The 15,726-nt window shown below is 46.2% G+C and overlaps 1 protein-coding gene across 1 annotated transcript in view; it reads left to right on the top strand.

Annotated features, from left to right (window-relative positions):
• Positions 1 to 15,726, top strand: part of KCNQ2 (potassium voltage-gated channel subfamily Q member 2) — a 135,462-nt gene that overhangs the window by 99,941 nt on the left and 19,795 nt on the right. Inside the window, 2 exon segments of the mRNA XM_032218370.1 lie at positions 9,144 to 9,367; positions 14,542 to 14,653. Coding sequence (XP_032074261.1) covers positions 9,144 to 9,367; positions 14,542 to 14,653 — 336 coding nt within the window.

Raw genomic sequence — 15,726 nt, 5'->3', positions numbered from 1 at the left:
GAGGCTAGAAACAACACCAGAATGTTTCCTTCCTGCCTTCCTTACAGGATTAGCCCTGTAAAGTGGGAAAAAACAAAAGAAGATTTTTTCCAACAACTGCTTCTCCGAACTGCTTAGAAAGTTAACAACTGGTTCTCCCGAATAGGTGCGAACTGGCTGAATCCCACCACTGGTGTAAATGTGTGTGTGCTGGCTGTCACTTGCGTGGCCTGGTTCCAAATAGGCCATGGATCTGTGGTGGGCAGCAGCCCAGGAGTTGGGGACCCCTGTTCTAGCACCTCTACTAAGCAGAAAGAGGCCCATTAGCCTGAATTTACTTTAACCGCAGGTGAGTTAACTGGGACTTCAGCACGACTTCAGCTATGGCAAATTAGGGTTTGGATATTGTTGTCCCATCATGCAGTGTTTGGTTATCTGGCTGACCCTGAGAGGGTTAAATTCGCTTGCTTCACCTGACAGGATTGCTAAGGAAAACGTGAGCTCCCATCATTTTAATGAGATATCCCCCAAAGCTGCTTTTTCAAGAGGCAACTGGGCTTTCTGGTTTAGAGTTGAATAAGCTTCTTGGATGAGAAGCAAAACAACTTCAAAGAAAAAAAAACCCAGTCAGTCCAGTTGCCTCATGAAAAAGCAGCTTTGGGAACACCATAACCTGGAGGACTGAGAATCTCCATAGACGTTTAATCTATAAATATAAAAATGGCAGTGTGTGTAGGTGTGTTCCAGCATAACTCTGGAATGCCTCGAGCAATTTCAACCAAACCTGGTACACAGATGACTTACTCTCTGGAGAAAAATACTGTGGTGTGTGTGTGTGTGTAAGACACCCCTAACACCCCTCTCTGAGTGTGTGTTCTGTTAAAGTACAGCCTGTTGTGCCTTAAAATGGCTTCTACTGTACTGCCGTAAAATGGTTTCTACTGTACAGTGCAATGGTCTTGCCATGGTAATGGCTTCACAGTACTCCACAAGGGGACTCCCTCTGATAAGGGGGGAAATCCAACATTAGAAATTATGTTTGGTCTGCACATTTTCCCCTCTATTGCTATCAACTAGTGAGATATAAAAATGATTGTGACAAAACTCCTTCCTTTTCCGTAAAAGTCAAAATTCTTAGGATGCACATCTTGTAGCACTTCAATTGCTTATTCCTCCCTCTGTGTGTGTGATGGGTTTTTGTGTTTTCAATTGAGTGTGAACCTATTGGTGCAAGGTCCCGTGAGGTAGTAACAAATGCTTGGTTGGTTGATGAATGCCCATTTGGGAATTCCTCAAGGCATCCAGGATTAATTGAAAATGACAGAAGCTGTCACTCTCTAAATCAGCGGCCCCCAACCTTTTGGGCACTAGGGATCGGTTCCGTGGAGAAAGTTTTTTCCGTGGACCAGAGGGGGCATGGTTTGATGTGCTGCCTGTATCCCATTGTTGTGGCTCGTCAGTGCCCAGCGGAGCTGGTGGCAGACTCAGACAGTGAGGAGGTTGGGGAAGAACATTGGGCAATCCTGGAGTGAGGGGAAGTCTCTGATGAGTGCTCTGCGTTCGGAGGCAGAGCAGGGGCCAGGGCCATCCGACAGTTATCAGCTGCCTTCAGAGTCAGACAACAGTGGGGCAGAAGAACAGCTGGAGCCTGTTCCCAATGTGCGCATGTGCAGAGCTGCCAGGAGAAGGGAACAGCTAAGGAACAAGGGCCGACTCGGGAATAAAGGAGCAGGTGGACAGTGAATGGCCCCTCCCATAGGGATTAAAAGAGGAGCGAAAGGGGAGGGGAGTTTGCAGGAGACAATTAGTTCAACTCATTAGAATGAAGATCTGTTCCTGACTTCTTGCCAAGTAATTGTCTGCTACAGCGTGGAGTTTGGAAGATATCGGCCCGGCAGCTCTCCAAGCCCCATAAAGGTCTCTAGTTGTGAAATCTTTTGAAAGACTGTTGGCCGGGACTTTGCTGGAGATGAATTCACTTTAACTAAATAAAAGGGGTTTTATCGGGACGAGGAGTCAGCTTCGTGCTTTTGGGAAGCCTAGGTCAGATCCCCCATGGATGGGGCTTCCCTTGTTTCACGGCCCAGTTTCTGGGACCAGCGGTTGTGGACTCCTGCTCTAAAGTATATCAAGATACCTTTTTTTTGGTTTTAATTGTTGATGTTATAGCAAGTGGGCCCTACATTACAAAACTTTTTTTTAAAGGCATCTGATGTTTGTTTTTCCTTGAAGACGTTTTCACTTTTCATCCAAGGAGCTTCTTCAGTTCTGATTGAATGGTGAAGGATAGAAGGATTCATATTCCTTGCAGTCATCTGATGGTTGTTAGCACACTCTCTGAGGGTACTTGAAGCCACTTGGAGGCTTATGCAAACCAGTGTTTCTCAACCTTAGCAACTTGAAGATGTCTGGACTTCAACTCCCAGAATTCCCCAGCCAGCATTCGCTGGCTGGGGAATTCTGGGAGTTGAAGTCCAGACATCTTCAAGTTGCCAAGGTTGCGAAACACTGATGCAAACGACCGGAAGACTGCAAGGAATATAAATCCTTCCATCCTCCACAGTTCAGTCAGAACTGAAGAAGCTTCTTGGATGAGAAGTGAAATGTCTTCAAGGAAAAACAAAGTCCAGTTGCCTTTTGAAAAGAAAACACCTTTGCAACAAGGACTGGGATGACTGAGAATCTCCATAGACAGTTGCAAAGGCAAGATAATAATCATGCCATCCTAAATAATATTCTTACGTCCATAGAAAAGAAGCCAGCAGAATCAAAACTTAAATTTATTCTTGGCAGAATTAGGTAAAGGTGACGTAGAATCTTTGAATTTGAGATCCCTTATTACTTAGGTGGCTCAGTGGCTAAGACGCTGAGCTTGTCGATCAGAAAGGTCGGCGGTTCGGCGGTTTGAATCCCTAGTGCCACGTAATGGAGTGAGCTCCTGTTACTTGTCCCAGCTTCTGCCTACCTAGCAGTTCGAAAGCACGTAAAAATGCAAGTAGAAAAATAGGAGCCACCTTTGGTGGGAAGGTAACAGCGTTCCGTGCACCTTTGGTATTTAGTTATGCCGGCCACATGACCACGGAGACGTCTTCGGACAGTGCTGGCTCTTCGGCTTTGAAACAGAGATGAGCAGGGCCCCCTAGAGTCGGAAATGACTAGCACATATGTGCGAGGGGAACTTTTATCTTTACCTTTATTATTCGTGCGTCCTTATGTGTGTGTCAGACTTGTGAATGTCCTGTTTATCATTCTGTTCTTTAGTTTCCAAAACCCTTTCCCCTAAAAATGGCTTTTATTCCAAGATGGGTGGCTGTGGGCTTAACCATCTTTGTTATTCTTAAATACAAGTGGCATTCTCCTTAAGTTCCCTAAGATATTTTTAAATAAGGAGCAATAAAAAAACATTTCTTCTATTCCTACGGATGTATTCCTCCACTTTGTTTTGACATAAAGTTATAGATGGAAGCTTACCAAAGAGAAATCCAACCTAGAATTCAGGAGAAATTTTCTGACAGTGAGACCAAATTATAGGTGATCCCTGATTTACAACAGTTTGTTTAGTTCAGAGTTACAACATCACTGCAAAAAGTAACTTATGGCTGTTTTTCACACTTATGACCATTACAGCCTCCCCATGGTCACATGATCAAAATTCGGATGCTTGGCAACTGGCTCATATTAATCCCCTTTTGAGTTGTTCGCCGCCCTGAGTCCCTCCCGGAGAAGGGCGGCATACAAATAATAAAATTCAAAATTCAATTCAATGACGGTGGCAGTGTCCCCAAATCATGTGACCATCTTTTGCGACTTTCTGAGAAAGAAAGTTAATGGAGAAACCAGATTCACTTAACAACCGTGTTAAACATCTGCAGTAATTCACTTAAGAAAGCTGGCAAGAAAAACCTTGTAAAATTCACATGACAATCATCTCTGAGAGCAGTGGAAATGCCGGGCTCAAATTGTATTACATTTAATCGATAGCTTTTCTTAATTCACAGCGTAAAATAGCCACGTAGAATTCTCATACACACTCCACGTTTGGCCATCAAAGATGACTTGGTGAATAAGGCATGACATAGGACAGTGATGGAGAACCTTTTTTGGCTCCCGTGCCAAAAGCGGGGGGAGCACAAGGGGGTCTTTGCGGGCGTGCGATAACCATAATGCTATGCGTGTGACACCCCCCCCTGCCGTTTTTTGCCCTCCGGAGCCTTTAGGGAAGCCTCCTGAAGACCCCTGAAGGCTCCGGAGGGGGAAAAATGGACCTATGGGGAGCCAGGAAGTTCGGGAATTGTGACTCTGTAGAGCCAGTTTTTGCCCTCCTGAGCCTTCAGGGAAGCCTCCTGAAGGCCCCCGAAGGCCCCGGGGGTCGAAAAATGGCCCTATGGCCAAACCGGAAGTCCATTCCCGAACTTATGATTTGCCCTTAGAGACGGTTTTTTGTGCTCCAGAGGCCTCAAGGAAGCCTCCGGAGGGCGAAAAACGGACTCAAAAGAAGGCCAAAGTCAGCTGGCCAGCACATGCATGCATGCTAGCCAGGTGACAGGGCAGCGCCTCGCGTGCCCTAACAAATGGCTCAGCGTGCCACAGGTTTGCCATCACGGACATAGGTTAATTAGAAATCATGTCTTCTGGAAAATAGGCTATAAGCATAATACTGAGGTGGCGCAGTGGTTAGAGTGCAGTACTGCAGGCTACTTCAGCTGACTGCTAGCTGCAGCTCAGCAGTTCAAATCTCACCGGCTCAAGGTTGACTCAGCCTCTAATCTTACTGAGGTGGGTAAAATGAGGACCAGATTGTTGGGGGCAAGAGACTGACTCTGTAAACAACTTAGAGAGGGCTGTAAAAGCACTTTGAAGCGGTATATACGTCTAAGTGCCATTGCTATATCAGAAGCCATAAAAGAACAACTTATACCGTGTTTCCCTGAAAATAAGACTGGGTCTTATATTAATTTTTGCTCCAAAAGACGCACCAGGGTTTATTTTCTAGTGAGGCCTTGTTTTCTGGGAAATACACTACTAAATGCATCTGTCTGTGAGACGATCTTAACTGGGTCTTATTTTGGGGGGGGGTAGGGCTTATATTATGAGCATCCTGAAAAAAATTCATGCTAAGGCTTATTTTCCAGTTGGGAGAAACCAGGTAGGAAAGTAGTACTTATTTTGGGGGAAACCAGGTAGGAAAGGAGTACTTTTAAAATATTTTGCCTAGGTTACCCATACACTAAAAATGAGGCTTCAAACACATGTTGTCTCATGTTGACACTGTGTTTCTCAATCGTGGTGGCTTGAAGATGTGTGGACTTCAATTGCCAGAATTCCCCAGCCGGCTAGGCCGGCTGGGGAATCCTGAGAGTTGAAGTCCACACATCTTTAAAATTGCCAAGTTTGACAAATGCTGACTTGCCCTGTAAGTACTTTTATAACCGCACGGATACGCAAACACATCCCCATCTACCAACATAAATGTTTATTGGCCCCTTGCGAGATATTATTCAAAGCATGTGGCCTGCGGGGCGCTTGAATCCAGCCCATGGGGCCAGCCTAGAAATATCAAAGGACCAGAACCGCGGTGCCTCTGCCAGCCAAAATGGGCCATGTGCAGGGGTGGGTTTCTCGCCCCGTTCCAACCGGTTCGGTTGGAACGGGGCCGGCGGCATCCTCGTGCACGTGCGCGGTGCACGCATGCGTACTAGCCCCTGTGCGATGCTCCAGCTGCTCCTGGAGGATCGCGCAGGCGCTGTATGCGTCCTGCGCATGTGTGGAAGTGCAGAACTCGTCAAAACCGGGGGGGTGGATCCTTCGGCGTTCCCGGAAGTTACTTACTTCCGGGTTCGCCGACCAACCGGTTCGCGGGGACCGCCGCGAACCGCCTGAAACCCACCCCTGGCCACGTGCAGCCCGCTGTGGCCCGTTTTTGGCCTACCCGGCCTCCTGCAACATTGTGCTGTCTGGAGGGCTCGTGGGGCCTCAGCGCAGCCCGTTTTGGGGCGATGAAGTACTGCAGGAAGCATCTGTCCCATTTCTCTGCCCCCCTCCCGGGCCGTGGAGGAGAACTACAATGCTGATACGGCCCTCGAAGAAATCCCGTTTTGATACCCCTGCTCTATATGATAGATTTTTCTATAACTCTTCTTGTGAAGTGAAGTAGAGACTGTATAGGTAGGAAAGCAAACCAGCATTTAGAATTGGCGAAAAGAATGATTGGTTAGTGTTTGTAAAGATCAAGGTAACTCGTAAAGTTTTTCAAACAGAGCAAGCATGTTTGAACCAAGGAAGAGGAAAACCTGCATTGCTGAATGTCTGATAAATGTCTCCATTTCATCTATTGTAGAGAAATAATATTGTGGAGTGAGTAAGCCAGTAAGAAATGCAAATAGCCTTGAGTTCCTCCATTGTATACTGTTGCAATCACCCCCCAGGAGGTACTATATGGCCTGGTAGTGTAGTACTGTACAGGTACTTGGTCCTCGACTTACAACAATTCATTTAGTGACCGTTCAACGTTACAACAGCACCGTTCAAAGTGTCTTATGACTGTTTTTCACACTGTTGTAGCATCCCCATAGATGTATGATCAAAATTCAGACACTGGGCAACTGACCCATATTTATGACGGTCGCAACGTCCTGGGGTCATGCGATCCCCTTTTGCGACCTTCTGACAAGCAATATCAATGGGGGAATCCAGATTCACTTAACAACGGTGTTACTAACTTTAACAACCACGACGATTTATTTAGCAACTGCGGTTGTAAAATGGGGCCAAACTCACTTAACAAATGTCTCCCTTAGCAGCATAAAGTTTGGGCTCAATTTTGGTCGTAAGTCGAGGACTACCTGTATTTTGAGAATTAGGTGATCAGCAGAACGATGGCACGAGGGAACAACCTCTCCCTGGGTCTCAAAGGTGCTTTTCGAAACACAACTGGACTTTCTTAGTTTTTCTAAGTTTTTTTCCTTGAACACGTCTCTCATCCAAGGAACATCTCGGGTTCCGCGAAACGTTTTGAAGAAAAAAAAAAGTCCAGGTGACTTTTGAAAAAAGCGCCTTTGGGACAACCACAACCTGGATGACTGAGAACCTCTCTAGGCATTTGTCTTTATGTGTCTAGTTGTCTTGTCATACAATGCCCTATAGCGCCACCCCAAGAGAAGGAGATGAAACAGTTCATGTCCAGGATGTGAGGGGTCTGCAGATATTTTCTTAGTCCTCCTTGTTGGGTCTAGGACTTTTAGTCTCTTATCCTTGGCCTCATCTCCTTCTCCGCCAGGGTTTCTCCTCGGGGGCCATTCTCCTCTAGATTTTCTCCTCGGCTGATACGCCCCCACCCATTCACCCTGGCCAATGGGCCACAGCCCCTCCCTCCCACACGCTTCGGCACAGCCCATTCACCGAAGCATCGTTCATCCTGGATTTTTCACCGCCCGGGACAATTAGCCGCCAACCAGTTGGCTAGCTGCCAATGCCGGCAGCCAGAAGCCACGATGCGATTGATTGCATTGATTGGTGGGGTTTGGGGGAGGGGCTGCAGCCAAATGGTTTTAGGAAAGCCAAACGCTTGTTAGAGGAGAAGGAAAGGGAGAGGTGTGTGTGGCAGCTCCCCTGTACCTCCCTGATAAAGAACAGGAATGTGGTGGTGAGTGGTAGGGGTAAGTACACCGGCTTCATCCAAAGAGAAGTGGGAGAGAGAGAAAAAGGGAGAGAAAAAGATCAATTGCACCATGGGGTCTCACTGCCGGCATTGGCAGCTAACTGATTGGTTGCTAGCTAACTTTCCCGGGCAACAAAAATCCCAGGACTAATTTGCAATTGTAATTTGTAATTTTAATAGATTTGTATGCCGCCCAATCCCGAAGGACTCCGGGCGGCTTACATAAAAGCAATTAAAAAAAATGTTAGAAAAGATTAAAACACAAGACAGAACGACTTAAAAACAGAGACACAACATGCACTCAATTGTAATGGGGCTGAAGTTCAGTCAAGATCAACAGCCCCAGGCCTGCCGGAACAGCCAGGTCTTAACAGACTTACAAAAGGCCAGGAGAGTGGGGAGGGTCCGGATCTCAGGGGGTAGATCGTTCCAAAGGGCCGGGGCAGCAACAGAGAAGGCTCTCCCCCGAGGAGCCGCCAGATGGCATTGTGTAGCCAACGGTACCCGGAGAAGGCCCGCCCTGTGTGATCTTATTGGGCGCTGGGAGGTATGTTGCGGGAGGCAGTCATGGAGATATCCAGGTCCTAGGCCATGTAGGGCTTTATAGGTAATAACCAGCACCTTGAAGCATGTCCGGAGACCGATGGGAAGCCAGTGCAGCTCACGGAGGATAGGTGTAACATGGGTGTACCTAGGTACACCCAGTATCGCTCGCGCGGCTGCATTCTGGACCGATTATAGTCTCTGAACACTCTTCAGGGGCAGCCCCATGTAGAGCGCATGATGCTTCGGCAAATGGGCCGTACCGAAGAGCGTGGGATGTAGGTGCTGTGGCCCATTGTCCAAGGTGAATGGGTGAGGGCATATCAGCTGAGGAGAAAAGCTATTGGAGAATCCCCCCCAAGGAGAAACCCTGGCGGAGAAGGAGGCGCGGCCAAGGGCAGGAGACGGAAAGTCCCATTCTGTCTTGTCAGCTTGCTCACAGGAGCCAAGTTCTAGAGTGGAAGATAGGCAAGAAATGGCTGTTCGACTTGGAGAGCTAAACTCAGAAATCAGGGGCCAGGTTTCGACCATTGGGCCATTCCCTTTGCACGGAGCTGCTTGGACCCAGTCTAAACCTTCATGCCCGTCGTTCCATCTGCACTCTACATATTCCATCTGAACCAGATCACCTTCTGTTTTCCCATTCATTCATTCTTCCCCCTCAGTTCTTTCTTGCCTTCCTTCTTTCCTTAATGGGTGCCCCCTCCCCTGGTTCCATCTCCATTCATCGACCATGGAAAACTTTCCCGAGACGCCTTTTCAAGTCAGCGACGACCCAAAGCCACATCTCGCCACGGCCCCTGCTTCTACTGCTGCTGCTTATTGAAAGACTGTTGAATTTTTGAATGGCTTAAAAGGGAGCCCCCTCTCCTCCCCCCCATGGTGGTTTTGGAAGTGACCCCCCGCCCCGCTTGTCTCTCCCCTTTTTTTCTCTTGTCTCGTTTTGATTTGTCTCCGTGTCCAGTCAGAAGGTCAGCTTGAAAGAGCGTGTCTTCTCCAGTCCCCGAGGTGCAACCACGAAAAGTAAAAGTTCTCCTCAGGGCTCAAGTGTCCGGAGATCCCCCAGCGCAGACCAGAGTGTGGAAGATAGCCCAAGCAAAGTCCCCAAGAGTTGGAGTTTTGGAGACCAGAGTCGGGCCCGGCAAGCTTTCCGCATCAAAGGAGCCGCGTCCCGTCAGAATTCGGAAGGTAAGGTGGAAGGGATGGTCCGTGTGTTGTAGAAAAAACAGGACACGCAAGCCAGCTCTTCAGAGAAGGAATAGTTTATTTGCGCAGGTTCATAGCAAATGGCCTGAACAATGGCCTGAACAATGAGTGACAGGCAGGAAATCCCTTATATAGTTTATCGCATTCAGATAAAACCATCTGTTAGTTTTGGAAACACCCCTCAAGTATGCCCTTGAGTTACAGCAATATTATATCTACAGGAAGTTATAATACCGTATATACTCGAGTATAGGTCGATCTGAATATAAGCCGAGGCACCTAATTTTACCACAAAAAACTGGAAAAGTTATTGACCCAAGTATAAGCCTAGGGTGGGAAATGCAGCAGCTACCGGTAAATTTCAAAAATAAAAATAGATACCAATAATGTTTTTGAATATTTATTTCAAATAAATACTACCTACATTCAGATGTATTCTAAAATTATACCACAGCAAGTTAAAATGCCCATAAAATGACTGCAAGCTTTAAAGAATGTCTTGCTGTGTAGAATATCCTGGCATAATCTTAGCTATGGCAATATTTAAATTACATGAGTGTAAACAGATTACAAGTGGTCCTTAACTTACAATAGTTCATTTAGTGACTGTTCAAAGTTAAAATGGCACTGAAAATGACTTATGACTATTTTTCACACTTATGACCTTTGTAGCATCCCCATGATTATGTGATCAAAATTCAGATGCTTGGCAACTGGTTCATACTTATGAGTGTTAGAAGTTGTTGTGGCTTGTATGTCTAATAAATGGCATTTACAATAACTGTAAAGTAGAATATCCAGTTTACTGATCTTATAAATCAACATTAATGTTTTAATGCAAGCGAAAGCCTAGGAATCTGAATCAGAAAGTGATTAAATGCAAAAATCCAAGGCTTTGAAACTTGGAAAGCACATGGCACAGAATGGTACAGAAACAAGCTGCAACTAGTTCACAGAATCACAACTGTGAGTGCATCCTTTAGTTAGAACAGAAGCACATAAAACCACTTGTATATTTCAGACCAAAAAATGAAGATTGATCAGATTTTTGCATCCTCAGTTCCATGTAATTTTCCTTCAGAAATCAGTACTGTTTTCTACCCTATTGTTACAAGTACATCCCCATTTAAATGAAACTGAAAAAGTTCCAGGACAGCAGAAATAATGTACAAGAAAATGGATTTTATTTATTAAAGGAAACCAGTTTACAATGTGAATCTCAAGTGAGAGCCATTTAAAAAAAAGAGAGTACAGCTGATACCTACAGATATTGAAATGGAGAGCAGCAAATTCCACTAATTTAGAATCATAATTAAAATAATCCATGGAGTACTATGAATTATATGCATATTCTATGTTCCATGTTCTATCTCACACACACACACACACATCCCGCCCTCCCAACTTCCAAGTAGAAAAAGAAATCTTACAGAATTATTCAAAAAATAATTTTAAAGAGAAAACACGTCTTCACCTCATCCGGAGATTCCTTCCCCCCCCCCCCCCCCCCGCTTCTCACCGCCTCGAGAAACAGAGCAAACATTCCAACCTCTCCCGAAGGCGGTGACATCACAAACCCACTCCGTTCCCTCGCGCCCACTGTTCCTTCCAGGCAGACCCGCGCGCCTCACTAAGCAGCCAGGAAATATATCGCTCAGCTGATTCGTCAGTTGCCCCGCGCACATCAAAACAAGCGTGTTGGGCAGGAAGGGAAGGCTTCTGGCGGCTCCCGGGCGGCGATCCCACTGCCATCTGCTCGCGGCAATCGAAACTTGGCAATCGAAATCATGAGATCTCCATTCAAAACACATGCACGCACGCACACACACACACACACACCACACACACACCACACACACACACACACACACACAGCCAGCTCCTTGTTAAAGGAAATTCTTTGCATTCTTTTCATTGACTCAAGTATAAGCCGAGGCGGCTTTTTTCAGCCCAAAAAGTGGGCTGAAAAACTCGGCTTATACTCGAGTATATACGGTACATAGTCAGCCAACGGAGCAGAGTAGCTCGTATTTTGAGGAACTTAAATGTGTCTTCCAGACAGATTTACAGTCAAGCCAGCAAATACATTAAAATAGAGACTTTGCTTCAGCAGTTTTCATGTGCTTCTAACGTGTCTAACCGCACCATGTCCTAAAAGCAAACCTTTGCAATTTCTATATATGAACAGTTAAAGCTTAATATCATGAAACCCTAGTTTGGTTCAGGCTTGATTCAGTCTGCCACCTCACGTGTATGACTTAGTCTGTGTTTGTCTTGAGAGGCTTTGGCGGGAGAAAGGAGACAGTAGCAAATTTTAGATAGTCCTCCACTTACACCATGTATTATATCTCCCAAACCATTCTTACTTCCATATACATGTATTAACCACTTTATAGATTGCCTTTAAGACCTTGCCCTTGTCATGGTCTGATCACTTCCTACTGAGGCTTGACTTTCGGAAACCAATCCCCCACTGTAGGGAGGTGGAACCAATTAGGTGGTTCCGCCCCAGGCGCCTGATGGACCCTATGGGATTTCAGATGGCGCTTGGAGAAATACCTGACGCTCTCGTCCACAATCTGGTGGAGTCCTTAAAATACGGCGGCGGCGGGGGCTCTAAACCGGATTGCGCCTTTGCGACCTCTCCGAGGCAGCAGATCCAGGAGGGCCCCTTGGTTCACCGAGGAACTCCAGGAGATGAAGCGCCAAAAGAGACGCCTAGAGCGCCAGTATGTCCGTACCAGGGCATACCGGTCATAAACCACCACTACCCCAACATCCCTTTCAACTCTCCGGCCTGGGAAAAAATTCTTCCACAAACCTTTGGCTGAAAATATCTCAGTTCAAACATTGTAAGCAGAAAACTTCCAACTATAAATCCAACAAGGCAAGATAAGGTAATTAATCTGGCAGGGCAAGCAAGATAAGGAGTTCCAGAAGTGAAATAGCACGGCAGTAAATTAAACCAGTTGGGAAGATGCCAGGAACTCATATAAGCAGTTAACAACAGATGAATTCAGCGTTTGTTGACGTCCTTCCAAGGTCGTTAAAATGAAGACCCATATTATTGGGGGCAAAAGTCTGATTCTGTAAACCACTCAGAGAGGGCTGTGAAGAAGTTGTGAGCCAAGGTGGCACAGTGGTTAAATGCAGCACTGCAGGGTACTTCAACTGACTGCAGTTCTGCAGTTCGTCTGTTCAAATCTCACCGGCTCAGGGTTGACTCAGCCTTCCATCCTTCCGAGGTGGGTAAAATGAGGACCCGGATTGTTGTTGGGGGCAATATGCTGACTCTGTAAACTGCTTAGAGAGGGCTGAAAGCCCTATGAAGCGGTATATAAGTCTAACTGCTATTGCTATTGCTATAATTGTTTGAATAAAACAATTCAAATTGTTTTATTACCGGTTCTGTGGGCATGGCTTGGTAGGCGTGGCAGGGGAAGGAGACTATAAAAGCCCCCTCCCCTCCCCACTCCAGGGGAAGGATACTGCAAAATCTCCATTCCCACCCCACTCGGGGGCCAGCGAGAAGCATATTTGCCGGTTCTCCGAACTACTCAAAATTTCCGCTACCGGTTCTCCAGAACCTGTCAGAACCTGCTGAATTTCACCCCTGCTGTAAAACATTGCAAAGCGGTATATAAATCTAAGTCAGAGGTGGTATTCAGCCTGTTCGGAGCGGTTTGCCCGAACCAATAGCAGAAATTGTGGGTGGTCCACTTCAGCCTACCCCACCCCACCTGGTTCTATGCCATCCCTTTTAGGCACTCCTTTTAGCCAAAGCGCATGCACGGAAAGCAGAGCACATGCCCGGACGGGGCGTGCATGAGAGAAGCGAGCGCATGCGCGCACGCTCACATTTGCGAACTGGTAGCGAAGGTAAGTGAATACCACCCTTGATCTAAGTGCTATTGCTATTCACTTAACAACTGACAAGGAAGGTCGCAAAATGGGACAAAATTAACAACTATCTTATTCAGCAACAGAAACTTTGGGCTCAGTTGTGGTTGTAAAATGAGGACTACCCTGTAGCAAGCTGCAAAATACAATGTCAAATCAGGTAAACCCAATTCCTCCACTTTCCTTTGCATCTTCTAACTCCTTATCTTTAACTCATGTTTCTCTTCCCCGTCACACAAAACCTAAATATATCCTTTTGCCACTGTTTAACTGGGCCATGTGGGACGTCTTCGGACAGCGCTGTCTCTTCGGCTTTGAAATGGAGATGAGCACCGTCCCCTAGAGTCAGGAACGACTAGCACATATGTCCGAGGGGAATCTTTACCTTTTTAACTGGGCCCTGAGTTATCAAAGTAGGTATTGTCTGGAACAAAAACATCATTCTGGGCAAGACATCCTTTTTCTATTCCTGATTTCACAAGAAAACGTTAAGTGTGCTTTCGTTTCCCTTAGGATAATGCAACTCCCTTCGTTTTAATGTAGCATTTTTTGCAGCCATAAATGGCACTTTTTAAATGCCTTTTAATCCTGGAAACCATCCAGGGGCCTTTGGAAAGCCACAAAATGGATCATTCAATACAGCGAGTGAAAATCTAAGTGCTTCTCCAGATAAACCTTTCAGCAGAAAGCGCATAAATATTTGGATTTGGATTGGATTTATTCGGCTTGTATGCCGCCCTATTTCCAAAGGGGCTCAGGGTGGCTGAACAAAAGCCAAGGTGAGGGGAACAAATAGAAAAAAGTAAGACAAAAAACAAGACAACAATACAAACAATTTAAAAAACACAACTAGCACAACCAATTTGAGTAGGGGTGGAACTCAACAACCCCAGGCCTGCTGGGACAGCCAGGTCTTAACGGCTATACGGAAGGCCTGAAGGGTGGCGAGGGTCCGAATCTCCACAGGGAGATCATTCCAGAGGGCCGGAGCAGCCACAGAGAAGGCCCTCCTCCGGGTGGTCGACAGCCGGCATTGGCCGGCAGATGGAATTCGGAGGAGGCCTAATCTGTGGGATCTAATGGGTCTATGGGAGGTAATTGGCAGAAGGCGGTCTCTCAAATATGTCCCCCCCACCAATCATCTCCTTCATTGCCTGCTTTTCTTGCCAATTTGTGTTTATGTTCTATCTGCCCCAGTCTGAGGTTCTCCCTGTTGAATATCTGTCTTCTCACTCCTTTCTTCCCGTCTGGCTTAGAAGCAAGCCTCCCTGGAGAAGACATGCCTGATCCTGACAACAAGAGCTGCAACTGTGAATTTCTGACCGAAGACCTTACACCAGGCCTTAAAGCCAGCATCCGGGCAGTGTGGTAAGTTGTGTGTCCACATTACGTAAAACCGTGACCACCGGATGCGGCGTTCAAAAGGCCGCTGCTATTAATGAGGATTTATAAGGGACTGTGTCGGCCTCAAATGAAGGAAAGATTTCAATCAATACAACCAGAATAGAACTGGATGGGACCTTTGAGGTCTTCTAGTCCACCCCCCTGCTCAAGCAGGAGATCCAATTTAGAAAAATGGCTGTCCAATCTCTTCTTAAAAACGGGTGAAATTCAAACTTTTTTACTGGCTGGCTTGGTGAGCGTGGCTTGGTGGGCATGGCAGAGGAAAGAATACTGCAAAATCTACATTCCCTCCCCACTCCAGGGGAAGGACACTGAAAATTTCCATTCCCACCCCACTCTGGGGCCAGCCAGAGGTGGCATATGCCTGTTCTCCAAACTACTCAAAATTTCCGCTACCGATTCTCTAGAACCTGCCAGAACCTGCTGGATTTCACCCCTGCTTAAAAACCTCCAGTAATGAAGCACCCACAACTTCTGATGGCAAGCTGTTCCACTGGTTAATTGTCCTGACTGTTAGGAAGTTTCTCCTTAATTCCAGGTTGCTTCTCTCCTTGATTAATTCCCATCCATTTTTTTCTTGCCTTGCCTTGTGGTGCTTTGGAAAATAAATCGATCCCCTCCTCTTTGTGACAGCCTCTCAAATAGTGGAATACTGCTAACATGTTCCCACTAGTCCTTCTTTTCTCTAGACTGGCCATACCCAAATCCTGCAACCGTTCTTCATAAGTTTTTGTCTCCAGACTTTAAATCATCTTAGTTGCCCTTCTTTGCACTTTTTCCAAAGTCTCAACATCTTTTGTGGTGACCAAAACTGGATGCAGTATTTCAGGTGTGGCATTACTAAGGCTTTATAAAGCGGTACCAATACTTCACATGTTAGTACTCCGTTATAAAGCCTTGGAAAGAAATATCAGGGACAAACTGTGTGATTTGGTTGTCGAGATCGTCGAATTATGATCACGATTGGGCACAAAATTTATGTTGCTAAGCAAGAGTTTTGTTAAGTGAGCTTTGACCCATTTCACAGCCTTGTTTGC

This window comes from Thamnophis elegans, chromosome 5 (assembly GCF_009769535.1).
Source record: "Thamnophis elegans isolate rThaEle1 chromosome 5, rThaEle1.pri, whole genome shotgun sequence".
Lineage (NCBI taxonomy): Eukaryota > Metazoa > Chordata > Lepidosauria > Squamata > Colubridae > Thamnophis > Thamnophis elegans.
The sequence above is the reverse complement of the archived record's forward strand: the minus strand, read 5'-3'. Positions and strand labels throughout refer to the sequence as shown.